This window comes from Rhincodon typus, chromosome 2 (assembly GCF_021869965.1).
Source record: "Rhincodon typus isolate 14 chromosome 2, sRhiTyp1.1, whole genome shotgun sequence".
Lineage (NCBI taxonomy): Eukaryota > Metazoa > Chordata > Chondrichthyes > Orectolobiformes > Rhincodontidae > Rhincodon > Rhincodon typus.
Window position 1 is genome coordinate 142,369,274 of NC_063333.1, and position 14,387 is coordinate 142,383,660.

General features: G+C 44.7%; 1 protein-coding gene across 1 annotated transcript; it reads right to left on the bottom strand.

The window, feature by feature from the left end:
- Positions 1-6,604, bottom strand: clec3ba (C-type lectin domain family 3, member Ba). Its single transcript, XM_020528497.2, has 3 exons — positions 6,394-6,604; positions 3,366-3,464; positions 1-994 (listed from the first exon to the last, which is right to left on the bottom strand). Exons 1-3 carry the CDS (start codon positions 6,500-6,502, stop codon positions 597-599), a joined length of 606 nt encoding a protein of 201 aa, XP_020384086.1. The 5' UTR covers positions 6,503-6,604; the 3' UTR covers positions 1-596.
- Positions 6,605-14,387: the final 7,783 nt, after the last annotated feature.

The window sequence follows — 14,387 nt, forward strand, 5'->3', positions numbered from 1 at the left end:
TTCTGGTCGGAACAGTAGCATGCATTACTGCGTTTACAATGGGCACGGCAAGAAACCTGGACTAGCCACAGAGCAAAGCAAGCTATGAATTCCTGCACAGCTGAATTAGCAAATATACCACAACAAGGGGCAGTACAATCGGGCTGTACCTGTGCTTCAGTGTCAAAGCACCCTGGCACGGAGAGACATTGTGGGTGTTGGTGGGGGGTTGTTTTCAAGCAACACAACCGCCCCTTCCAGCCATCCCTACTCTGCTCAGATCCTGATGTCTTTCTCTGTGCGGTACAGCGGACAAGGGCAGGGGAGAAGGGTTTTATCCGTACAGCCTGTGGTAGTCATGTGGGTCCAGGATTGGTGGCATCCTGGCATCAAGGTGGTTACCTTGGTGTATCATCTCCAAAACAGACATAATCCTGTTGGAGAACACAGAATGGACAGATCATGAAGGAATGAGGAGTACAGTCGACCCGGGTCAATGAGAATCACTTTGTATCTGTATCACTCTCAAGATATCATCACTGAAACAATAACCCATAAAGCATCAGTAGCAAGGCTAAACCAGTCAGGCCATACGTGGGGGTGAAATCCCGCAACGCTTAAGGAATGTTAAATTGACAGAAGTAATTCTTCTGGAGCGCGCAGGACTCATCAAACCATTTGCCGATGGCCGTGCCCGACATTGCCACACAGTTGGCCCTCGTGCCACCATCCGGTTGGCGGCGAGTTGTCTCCCAGTTGGTGTAGTTGGTGGCCTGCCCAGACACATCCACCCAGTCTCCCTCAGTCACTATGTCGGTGACACCAATCCAGATGTTGTGCTCGTCCCCCAGGGTCCTCCTGGCATAGTCGTGCAGCTCGTTGTTCTCGTGGTAGTTGTGCGGCGTGCTGAGGGTGCCCCCGTGCAGGATGCAGTCATCGGCCGCCTCGTGGAAGTTCTTTTGTCCACTCATGAGGAGGAAGCACTTACGGTAAACTTTGATCCCTCTCAGGCACACTGGACAGAGAACACGGGGTGTGGGATGGGTTAGTGATAATGCAATGACTCGCTTCCTCCCACTTTCTAACATGGGCTTTGTCGAGTTTACTTTGGAAGGGAGGCTTGTTTTGCTTGTTCTTGGGATGCACCCAACACCAGTTAACCATTATATAGATATTACACTGTGGCCAGTTCTTGAGATCATTAAGTCAATAACATCATCACATTTGGTCAAACCAGGTAAGGATGACTGTTTCCTTCCCTAAGCAGCATGAATAAACCAGATGGGGCTTTCTGACAACCAGCAATGGTCATCAATAGAATCTTAATTCCAGATTTTTATTGAATACAAATTCCATCATCAGCCTGGGAAGGTAGCCTCCCTTCATTTTTTCTATTCGTTCACAGCAAGTGGTGTCTCTGGTCAGGCCAGCATGTATTGCCCATCCCTAATTGCCCAGAGGGCAGTTATTGGTCAACCACATTGCATGTAACTCCAGTCCCACAGCAATCTAGACCAGTTGCTTTCTCTAAAGGACCTCAGTGAACCAGATGGGTTTCAACATGGTCAACAATCAATATGGCCACCATGATTCTCTTAATGCCAGATTTTTTTTTAAATTGAATTCAAATTCCTCCATCTGCCATGGCAGGATTTGAACCTGGGTCCCCAGAACATTACCGGGGTCTCTGGATTAACAGTCTAGTGATCGTACCACTCAGCCATCGCCTCCATGATTGAGTTTTTACAACAGCCATTTCATTCAATGCTTTTCTGTGCCAGTTCACAAGATATTAAAATTATCATTCAGTTTCGTTATTTGCCACACCATGATATTTGAGTCCCAGCGTTATACATCCATGACCACAAGGTGACCACATCAAATACACCCAACCAGTCACTTAGAGATTTTGTGTTGAACATATAAGATTCTGACACGCTTTGACAGGGTAGATACTGAGAGGATCTCTCTCCTTCTGGAACTTGGGGGCACAGTTTCAAAATAAGGCTTCTCCCATTTGAAACAGAGCTGAGATGGATTCTCTGTGAGGGTCATTAGTGTTTGGAAATCTCTTAGCCACACAGCAATGGAGGCTGGGTTATTGAACACATTCAAAGACAAATTAAGACAGATTTTTGATTGACAAGGGAGATGATCAGGGTCAGGCAGGAATGTGGAGTTAAGGCCACATTGAGAGAAGCCATGATTTTACTGATCGGCAGAACAGGACTGATGGTCAGATAGTAGACACCTGCTCCTGTTTCTTACATTCTTCAAGCATCCCAGGTTCTTCTACTCTTTGGCATTAGGCTGACTGAAGCCAAGTCTTGGTTCCTCACTGGAGTTCGAAGCCTGTGTAACACTGCCTGTGTTACCAAAGGAAATCATCTGTGACCAAGTGAGAATCCAAGATGGGAACTCCCTCAGCCCATGTTTCTGATGACCAGGAAGTCCAGAACCAGGGGTCACAGTCTGAGGATTTGGGATAAACCATTTAGGGCTGAGATGAGGAGAAATGTTTTCACCCAGCGAGTGAGGAGCCTGTGGAATTCTCTGTCAGAAAAAGCAGTGGAGGCCAAAACATTGAATGTTTTTAAGAAGGAGTTGGATGCAGCACTTGGGGGTTAAAAGAATTTTAAAAAAGGTGGGTGGGGGGGAGCAATAAGCACAAACAGACTATTGAGTTGGATGATCAGCCAGGATTATAATGAATGACAGGGCAGGCTCAAAGGGCCTATTGCTGCTACTATTTTCTACGTATCAACAAGGAACGGGGGGCAGGCATTAGCTATTTGGCCCTATCACGTCTGCTTTGCCTTTCACTAAGTTCCTGGCTCATCAGGTTGTGGTCTCAGCCCCATGTCCCTGTCTATCTCCCATAAGCCTTGACTCCCCTCTCAATCAATATTAATGGAATTGAGCCTTGAACAACTTCAATGATCCCAGTCTCCACTGCTCACTGAGAGACAACATTCCAAAGATTAATGATCCTCTGAGAGAAGAAAGTCCTCCTCATTTCCGCCATCTATAGTGGCCTCCTTATTTTGAAACTGCACCCCCAATTTTAAATGCCCCAACACCAGCCCCCCCACCCCCCCCACAAAAGGAAGCATTATTTGAGCAGCTAGCTGTCAAGCCCCCTCAGAATCTTATGTTTCAATAACATCGCCTGTCCAAATGAGTATCAGCCCAACCCGTCCAACCTTTCCTCGTGAAACAAACCCCTCCATTCTAGGATGAACTCTTTCCAGTGCAAGTATTATCTCTCCTTGAGTAAGGAGACCCAAACTGTACAGGTTACACCAGGTACAGTCTCACAATTGTAAGGCAGACTTTCCCGTTCCTTCACTTCATCCGCTGCACCACCCCAGCCCAGTCTCCTTTACCTGTCTGCAGTGCCTGTTTCTCCTTCAATAGGTTCACCTCCTCAATGATCTGAGCAATCTGATTCTTGATGTCTTCAATCATACTTAGCGTCACCGTCGCTGTCCAAAGGTGAAGGACATGAAGTGAGTGGTCAGGCTGCAAAATGCTAGGCATGCAGAAAATCAATCTAAAAATGCCAGTGGGAAATGAGAATCAAAGACGTTTGCCACTCATACCACTTTGGTAGTAGAGGGGTGAATATCGCTGACAAAAGAGACATTTTGCCAACATTTTTCATGCGTCACGGGTAATTCTCAAGGATGCAAGGCTGCGCAGGGACATATGTTACTTCTTCTACGCTTAATTAAGCCACTCGATGAGCTAAACAGATTATCTAAATTGGTTGTTAATGTAGCCATTAGCACACCTGGGATTGTTCAGCAAGTCGTGCCCAATCGTGAAATCCCATTTAATAGCAGACACTTTGTCCTAAGGCACAGTCGTTTGGCTGTACTCTGCCTATTTCTGACCTGCTGTGATCTCCAGCATTTTTTGTTTTCAGTTCAGATTCCAGCATCTGCAGTAGTTTACTCCTTCAACCAAAAGAGTATGTTATTCTATTTAAATCAGTCAATCGTTGGAACATTAGTTACTGACCTGGCATCGAAAACAGTACCCAACTTACACTTCGCCTGAAGAACACACATCTTAAAGCTTTGGCAACCAAAGTACTTTGTCACCAATTTATTTTTTATTTATGTTGGCTAAGAAACTGACTATTTTTCATCGGTATAACTCAGTGTTATTTTTATTCATTTATTTAAAATGGGCTAAGTCACAGGTGGAGGATTCAACACTGCTTCATACACACTATTCGTTATAATTCCATTCTCTGTGAATATGTTTAACTAGCATCAGATCATACCTCGGCCTTTCCTGTTTCTCTCTCTGTCCTATCTTCAGAATGATGCATTGTATTGGGGTTCATTTTTACAGCATGTCTGCCATCCATCATCACACCACATCCCCTCACCCCCACATCCACTCCCAGTCCCTTAATGAAGCCTGCATTCCCAGCGCAAAGAGACGCAAATTTGTCCCAAAAGCTGGAAGCTATTTGGCTCTAGCAGGCATCACAATTTTTGACCCACTTTGGGAAGTTATGCTGTAGCCAGTCACACAGCAGGGGCACCAGTGGAAATAGATCACTACACTCTAAGCAACTGCCCTTACCTCTGACATCCTTGGCTTGGATATCTAGTCAATCATCCATGAATAAACTCCGTTGTTCATAGCAGCACTACAGCCAATGAGAACTTTAATTGTCCTGAGACCCTCCAAGCTTTTACTGACACAAATCCAGCACAATAGGCAAGGCGAACACTCTAGTGTGGTACTGAGGGAGTGCTGCACAGTTGAAGCTGCTGACTTTCAGATGAGACACTAATCCTGGGACATGTTTTCTCTCGTGGGTGGGTGCTCATGATCCCACAGCACGATTTTAAAGAGTAGCACGTTTTCTGCTCAAAGGGATACACTGCTGAAGCTCTTCATCTCTCACACATCAGGACCAAACACAAGAATCCCACATTTCAAATGATCATAACTTATGATACATGACAAAAGGGTGCTGATTGGTTGGCAAGTTGACTCTTAATGGGTAAGATATTATGCAGAAAGGAACAATGAACCTAGGTTCAGCAAGCTCCAGGGCATTTCCAAAAAGTTGAATTTATAGAGTCATTTAAACCTGCTCAAAGTTGCATACATTCAGATCCAAAAGGAATATATTCGAGCATTGTAGCCTTTTTTGAAAAACATGTGAGGTTGGGAAGTGTTTAGTTCCCCTATGTTTTCTCCATGGCAATATCTTGGCTAATCAGAGTCAAGGTGCCAACAAATCAGCACCTTTCTCTCCTCTGGAGTAAATTGTTGTGCTTATCAGAAATTCGGCATTCTTGCACTGTGTCCTGACGAGTGCAAGACAAGAAACTTCAGAAGTATGTCCCTCTTTTCAGCAGTGTATTTTATCTCTTAGTGCTTACAGCCAGAGTATCTCATGGAATCACCTGTGTGTAGTGTCTGTACAAAACTCTTTGTTACCTAGTGACTAACAGGGTTGAATCCTGAACAGCAGAGAAGTCATTCTGCTGAATTATTATGGCCCCTCTCTAACATTATCTTCCACCTTAGTGGAAGATTCACAATCTCCTCTGAATCAGAAGATTCTAGTTGAAGTCCCACTCCACTATGTGTGCACACAATCTCAGCGATCAATCCTGTGCAGTATTGAGGGAGCACTGCACTATTGGGGTTTGAATTTTTTCAGAAGCAATGCTAAGCTCTTCCAAGGTGAAGTATAAGATTCCACATCATCACTGCCTCAATTATCCTGCCTTAAGTAAACTCTGTGATCAATGGTCCCTGCCATAACCTCTCTTCTGCTATATTTCATGGAGATTATATTACTTCTTAATCGAGAACAAATGACGGCCATTTATAAGAAATAATGTAGCTCATAGTGGCATAACCACAACAAGGCACAAACCACATATCCACACAGTTTGCAACTCAAATAAACACGTTTGCCTGTAACATCCAGTGAGATTAGAGACCTTTAAGCATCAGGAAGCCTAATCACTGCCAACAAATTCTGGTAAAAACTTCTTGATTTCATAAACAAAGAGGTGAAGATGTGAAATTTTATCACACAGTGCTTTGACATGCATCTTCAGTTCTATTCACTCCACACTTATTTTCTGCTCCCCTTCCTGTCTGCAGCCCTATAACACTCCCTTCAACCAGTCCCTTCCTGAAGCTCATATCCCTCACTGGCTGTGTGGAAATGCCTGCTAGCAGCTATTCAACTCTGGTGGGCATCATAGTTTTGTAACTCCTGTGCCCTGACGACCAACAGCTAGGGCTTATTGCTTTCCTTGTTACCTCCTCAGTGGAGGTAAGCACAGACCCAGGGCTTGGGTGCTTTGACCCCTAGCTGGCTCTGGAGTAAAACCCATCTTACCTCTAAAGGACAAGGACCCAGCTTACCTCTCTTTGGGGTCACGTTCTTCCTTGGTTTGTTTTTGAGTGCCTGCTCACGGGTCGTCTGCAGGAGGCACAGAATCAGGAGGACGAGGGGAATTGCTCTCAGCTCCATGGTTTCGGAGGCAAGTGGAAGGAGAGGAGCAGTCCTGCCCTGATTTATTCAAGGAACTGCAGGAAAAAAAGGTAATTGAAACCTTATGTCCAGTCGACACATCCAAAGAGAAAGGATTCCAGATCTCTACCTCTTAGTGCTGGCTATTAGATTCCCCTGCCTATAACACCATCCCTAAGATATTTCCCCACTTGGGTAAGAAACATAACAGTGGGTCAGTTATAGTTTCTCAAATAAGAGCCAAAACAAACCACTGCAGCATCACAACTTGCCAACTATCCCAGTCCAAGAGATGAATCAAAAACTAATCACCCACAGGGGATATGTCAAGGCTTGGGTTTGATTCAACAAAGGGATGGGAGCAGGCAATACAGAGACTGCAACATGAGATCAGGTTATAGGGAAGGGCCACACACATAATTGAAGCCATAAAGGTTAGACATACAAATTAATTGAGCAAAATTAGTTCACTTAAAAATCAAGTTGCAGTCTGAATGCATCACAAAGGAATGCTCAGTAAAAAAAAACGACAGGGAAGTGTAAGAACAGAAAAGTAGTGGTGATTAACTGGTGAGCTGGTCCTGTTGGTGAGACAGATCCTTAGTGGCATCAAGGTCCCAAGATTGACTCTGAAGAGAGTGACGGCTTGAACTGGGTGTATTTAGAATCCCTACAGTGTGAAAGCAGGCCATTCGGCCTATTGAGTTCTCACTGACCCTCCGAAGAGCATCCCACCCAGACCTACTCCACCTACCCTACGTCCATAACTCCACATTTCCCATGGCTAACCCACCTAGCCTGCATATCCCTGGACACGATGAGTAATTTAGTATGGCCAGTGCACCTAACCTGCACAACCTTGCCAGCTCTTATTTGTGAGAGAGAGGGGGTTTTGCAGAATTGCACTGAGAAATTGTGTAATTGGGAGCAGGCACGGGGTAGGTAAAGTCACCATAGTGCTATCAGACCATAGGGCTGCTCTCTCATTAGAGAGAGACGACTGGTAGTGGTCACCGTACCTCAGTGAGGGGTGAGTTAAGGACAGTCCTTCACGGTGACCTCAGCCAATGCAGGAATTGAACTCATACTGTTGGCATCATGCCGTATTGCAAATCAGCCAGCCTTCCAATTGAGCTAACTGACTCCAAGGGGGTAGGATGAGAAGACGGACAGGTGGGGACATCGAGGAGGTTGGTGAAGCGGATCAACTCGGGGTGTGATGGAGCAGGTAGAGAGAGGTAACAAAGCCTTTCCAATGGCAGTCAGAGGGTACGTACTGCATGTGTGGTAGGGGAAACCAGACAGCAGGCCAACATCAAGATGCTTTTGTAGAGCACCTTTAACATAGCAAGATATCCCGGGGAGGGGAACAGAGAGTCGGAAGAGCAGAGCTGAAGTATCGGGGTCAGGAGAGCTCTGCAATTGGCCGGTGTTTGCAGATGCAAGATGCAGTGATGTGGTTTGTAGATGAGGATGAGGAATTTAAATCAAAAAGCTGATTCATGGAGAAAGTCAATGCATTGTGGAGGAGATAACCCTGGAGAGAGTGGTGGGTAGGATTTTGTGCAGGATAGGACAGGGCCAACCAGGCTTTGAAATCCAGATAACAGGGAATGAAGCTAAGCTCTACAAATTAGAAAGGTGTGAGTGCACTACAGTTAGAAAGGAGTGAATTAGAGGCCGAGTTGAACGATGTTGCTCGAGTTAGGGGTGTGTTACCTCGGTTGTTGTATTAGGCAGTTAGGAGCTGAAAAAGATAACTGATAGCAAGTGGAGGTAGCACATCGGGATCTAAAAGGACTGCTCCAGGGTGGAGCTAACCAGACATCAGCTCTGCTTTGGTGTTTATTACCAAGGCTGTGTGGGAATGGTTAATAGTACCAGCAATGTGAATGTACTCTCTTCAGTTGAATCTGTCTCACAAGTGACCAATATGTATCTTAGAGATAATGTAACTAGCCACTCAGTAATATGTAATAAACATATGTTGTTTAACTAAGACAGAGTCCATTTTCTGCCTAAGATTTCATGTGGACATCATTCCCCACATGGTATCAGTACCTTAGACTAATACTGGTGGGAAAGACCAGTGGCAGCAAATCTATGCAAGAAATCCAGGCGGCTCAGGTAGATGTTCCTGACAATATAGATGATGGCAGTGATGGGACCACTGTCGTAGAAAATACAGTGAACTGTGGTGTAGATTTATCCAGACCATGCCAGGTTGAAGGAATCTTCAACTTTACTCAAATCACAGCCATCTAAGAGGAAGCAAGAAGAGAAATTCCCAAACAGAGAGGTGTGAGGGTCTGAGATAACAAGGTGTAGAGCTGGATGAACACAGCAGGCCAAGCAGCATCAGAGGAGCAGGAAAGCTGACGTTTCGGGTCTGCTGGAATATTCTGCAGCTTAAAAAGCACACAGAACCTGTCAGTTTCTGTGAAAGCAGCAGACAGCAGCAAAAAGAAACCACAACACTAAGCCTGCCTGTAAAATCTCAAATCAGCTATAAACACCAACAAAAAATTGAAAAAGCTGGTGAAGACCAAGTGGAGTCTTACCAAAGCTGTAAAGGGAAGAATCTGCATCATAACCCTGGGATACAGTAGTTGATATTGGACACCCAATTTGAATTAAGTCTCTTTGTGGAAGGGTGAAGGAGAAGAGTGGGTCGGCAGCAGTACTACTGATCGAGCTGGTTGGATCCTAAAAGACATAGCTGCTAGACTGGGTCTGCGGCAGGTGGTGAGGGAACCAATAAGAGGGAAAAACATACTTGACCTCATCCTTACTAATCTGCCAGCTACAGGTGCATCTGTCCATGACAGTATCGGTAACAGTGACCACTGCACAGTCCTTGTGGAGACGAAGTCCCACCTTCACATTGAGAAAAACCTCCATCATGTTGTGTGACACTATCACCATGCTAAATGAGTAAGATTTCGCACAGATTTAACGACTCAAGACTGGGCATCCATGAGGCACTGTGGGCTATCAACAGCAACAGAATTGTACTCCAGCACAACCTGTAACCTCATGGCCCGGCATATCCCCCACTCAACCATTACCATCAAGCCAGGGGATCAACCCTGGTTCAATGGAGAGTGCAGGAGGGCATGCCAGGAGCAGCACCAGGCATACCTGAAGATGAGGTATCAAGCTGGTGAAGCCACCAAACAGGACTACTTGCATGCCAAACAGCGAAAGTAGCCAGTAACAGACAGAGCTAAGCGATCCCACAACCAACGGATCAGATCTAAGCTCTGCCACATCTAGTCGTGAATGGTAGTGGACAATTAAACAACTCACTGGAGGAGGAGGCTCCACAAATATCCCCATCCTCAATGATGGAAGAGCCCAGCACACCAGTGCAAAATATAAAGCTGAAGTATTCGCAGCAATCTTCAGCCAGAAGTGCCAAGTGGATGATCCATCTCGGCCTCCTCCAGTGGACCCCAGATACCAGTCTTCAGCCAATTCGATTCACTCCTTGTGATATCAAGAAACAGTTGGAGACACTGGATACTGCAAAGGCTACCGGCCCTGACAACATTCCGGCAACAGTACTGAAGACTTGTGCTCCAGAACTTGCCGCTCCCTTAGCCAAGCTGTTCCAGTACAGTTACAACACTGGTATCTAACCAACAATGTGGAAATTGCCTAAGTATGTCCTGTACATAAAAAGCAGGACAAATCCAACCCGGCCAATTACTGCCCCATCAGTCTCCTCTCGATCATCAGTAAAGTGATGGAAGGTGTCGTTAACAGTGCTATCAAGCAGCACCCGCTCAGTGATGCCCAGTTTGGGTTCCGCCAGGGCCACTCAGCTCCTGACCTCATTACAGCCTTGGTTCAAACATGGACAAAAGAGCTCAATGCCAGAGGTGAGGTGAGAGTGACAGCTCTTGATATCAAGGCTGCATTTGACCGAGTCTGGTATCAAGGAGCCCTGGCAAAACTGGAATCAATGAGTATCAGGGGGCAAATGCTCCACTGGTTGGAATCATACCTGACACATAGGAAGATGGTTGTGGTTGTGGGAGGTCAATCATCCCAGCTCCAGGACATCTCTGCAGGAGTTCCTCAGGGTAGTGTCCTAGGCCCAACCATCTTCGGCTGCTTCATCAATGACCTTCCCTCCATCATAAGGTCAGAAGTGGGGATAATTGCACAATGTTCAGCACCATTCATGACTCCTCAGACACTGAAGCAGTCTATGTATAAATGCAACAAGATCTGGACAATACCAATATGATGACCATCACCAATAAGAGACAATCTAACCACCGCCACTCGACATTCAATGGTGTTACCATTACTGAATCCCCACTATCAACATCCTGGGGGTTACCATTGACCAGAAACTCAACTGGACTCACCACTTTAACAGAGTGGCTACAAGAGCAGGCCAGAAGCTGAGAATACTGTGGCGAGTAACTCACCTCCTGACTCCTCAAAGCCTGTCCATCATCTACAAGGCACAAGTCAGAAGTGTGATGGAATACTTCCCACTTACCTGGATGAGTGCAGCCCCAACAACACCAAAGAAACTTGGACACCATCCAGGACAAAGCAGCCCGCTTGATTAGCATTACATCCACAAGCATCCACTCCCTCCACCACCGACGCTCAGTAGCAGCAGTTTGTACTATCTACAAGATGTACTGAAGAAATTCATCAAAGATCCTCAGACAGCACCTCCCAATCCCACGACCACTTCCATCCAGAAGGACAAGGGCAGCAGATATATGGGAACACCACCACCTCCAAGTTCCTTTCCAAGTCACTCACCATCCTAACTTGGAAATATATCGCCGTTCCTTCACTGTCACTGGGTCAAAATCCTGGAATTCCCTCCCTAATAGCATTGTGGGTCAACCCACAGCAGGAGGAATGCAGCGGTTCAAGAAGGCAGCTCACCACCACCTTCTCAAGGGCAACTAGGGATGGGCAAAAAATGCTGTCCAGCCAGCGACACCCACATCCCCCATAAAAAAATGGATAGAAAAAAAAATTTTCAGCTGGGAAGCTAAAGAAAGGCTTGAAATGCTCTAGCAAACAATTAACATAAAAGGCTGTGGTGAAAGCTTTGTTAAAAAAGGACACTCTTTAAGAAAATTGGGAAAACAGTAGTATAACTTGACTAAATGGCATAGAAAGATTTAAGGCAGAAGTACAGTTTATTTAGAGGGAGGCAATGGCCGAGTGGTTTTATTGCTGGGCTGTTAATCCAGAGACCCAGATAACATACTGGGGACCCAGATTTGAATCCTGCCACAGCAGGTGGTGGAATTTGAATTCAATAAAATATCTGGAATTAAGAATCTGATGACGACCATGAATCCATTGTCGACTGTCAGGAAAAACCCATCTAGTTCACTAATGGCCTTTAAGGAAGGAAACTGCCATCCTTACCTGGTATGGCCTACATGTGACTCCAGACCTACAGCAATGTGGTTGACTCTGGGTAATTTGGGATGGGCAATAAATGCTGCCTAGCCAGCAACACCCTCATCCTGTGAATGGATGACAAAATAAAACTTCTGTGAAGCAAAAGTTTTTGTTATTCAACTGAAAATATTCCTTTAACAAATAATTTCAATGTGATGCTTTCATTTCAATATAAAACAGTATGAAAAGGAGAGACCAGAACTCAAGGGCACAGCATCAGAGCGAAGGGGTGACCTTTAGAACCTAGATAAGGAGGAATTTCTTCAGCCAGAGCATGGTGAGGCTATGGAAATCGTTGCCACAGAAGGCTGTGGAGGCCAAGTCACTAAATGTATTTAAGACAGAGATCGATAGGTTCTTGATCAGTAAGGTGATTAAAGATTATGGGGAGAAGGCAGGAGAATGACATTGAGAAAAATGTATAAGCCATGATCAAATGGTGTAGCAGATTCAATGGGCTGAATGGCATAATCCTGCTCATATATCTTATGGTCTCAGATAGAATTTAAAAATCTACATAAAGAAAAGAAAGCTCTTAAGGATAAAGGTTTATTTGCAATTCATCTTCATTGTCCAGTGACGAAAGAAAACCATTAGAACCTTTAGAAAATTTGCTGAGGAAGATTTAACATTTAATTCATTTTAAATTGAATGAGTAGTAACATCAATTACATCTACCAAAAAACTCGAAAATTCTTGCAACTGTTTTCAAGGAAATCATTTAAGTTGGAGAAACAACAACAGATAAATATGGACCTTGCAAAGATTTTTAAAATCACATCTCCTTCAGACAAGGAATTGAACAGAAGTATTTGAGAGAGACAATTCATGTGATATAGAATTTGTTTCAGGATTAGAGAAGAAACCCAGGGGAGGATCAGTGAACTTATTTCTTAACTCTGTAGGTCCACTTGCAGATCATGTTTTAAAGTGACAAAGTGTAACAGAAGAGAGGCAATGGAAGTGTAATGGTGATGGCCTAGTGGTATTATCACTGGAGAATTAATCCAGAGACATAGGTAATGCTGTGGAGACTGGGTGCAATCAAGAAAAGCTGGAATTAAGAGTCGAATGATGACCATGAATCCATTGCTGATTGTCAGGGGGAAAACCCATCTCGTTCACTAATGTCCCTTACCTGGTCTGGCCTACATGTAACTCCAGACCCATGGCAATGTGAGTGACTCTGAACTGCTCTCTGGGCAATTAGGGATGGGCAACACATGCTGGCCTAGCAAGTGACGCCCTCATCCCATGAATAAATTTTTTTATAAAAGAACATTTTTGGCAATTATCTTATATCAAATGCCAAGCAAATAATAGAGAGCAAGATTTATTTAAGAATGTTAATCAATGTTTTACACAGAGCCAAAATCTTGTGATTAAGGTGGTTTATGATCAGGGCTAATTTGAGACTGAATTATCGGAAATCCCTGATACCTTTTGATTGTAACATACCTGACAGAAAGGTGATTGATCCCGCATTGAAACGAGGTATTCGGGTAGTGGTAAAAGCTGAAATCTGAAAGTGAGAAAATAATGGGAATGTTCACCCAGAAGGGATTTGGAACTCATTGTCTAAAAGGATGGTTCAGGCTGGAAACCTCAAGACATTTAAAAAATATTCAAATGACGCGGACGCAATGGGCCAAAGAGCCTTTTCCATGCTTTGAAAAATCTACCATTCAATGAGTGACAGAGCAGTCTCGAGGAGCCAAATGGCCCACTTCTGTTCCTTGTTTGCATGTTCTGTTCTGTACCTTACATCCTCACCCTGATGGATGTGCCAATGTGAGCAGACCTTTGGCATCAGAGTTAAGTCTGTCAATAGCTGTGTCCAAAATCCACAGCACATTTTCCAGCAAGGTTCCTTGGACCACAATCAGAAGGATATAATGTTGGCCATGGCTTTCCTTGTGCCAGTCGAAGGCACAGAGGTTGATTGCACATGCACAGTGCTGAGGTTGGTAAGAGTTAGCACAAACCAGGAATCAACTTATTCATCTCTGACACAGTTTCACATAAGCTCACGGCAGAGAAAGGGGGCCACTCGGCCCATTTCTCTGGCTCTGACATTTTCAAAGGGCTATCTAGTTTTGCCCCACATCACCCCCTGCCTTCTCCCCCATGTCCCTGGAGGTTAACCCTGAGCTAACCTGAACATTAACTTTGCTCCTCTCTCCACTGATGCTGCCGCAATTGTTTCCAATATTTTTCTGGTTTTATTTCGGTATTTTTTACTGATCTGTATTGGGAGGTTCTCAAAAATAAGGAGGTTCCCTGGCAGATGCAAACAGTCCATCGAAATACATCATCTAAACAATCCACTGCAATTACTGGATTTTTCCACATATTTCTACACAGATTGATGGGAGAAAGTGGTGGAAAGATCGAGAAGGAGAGGGCACAGGCTCAAGGCAATTGGCAACAGGAG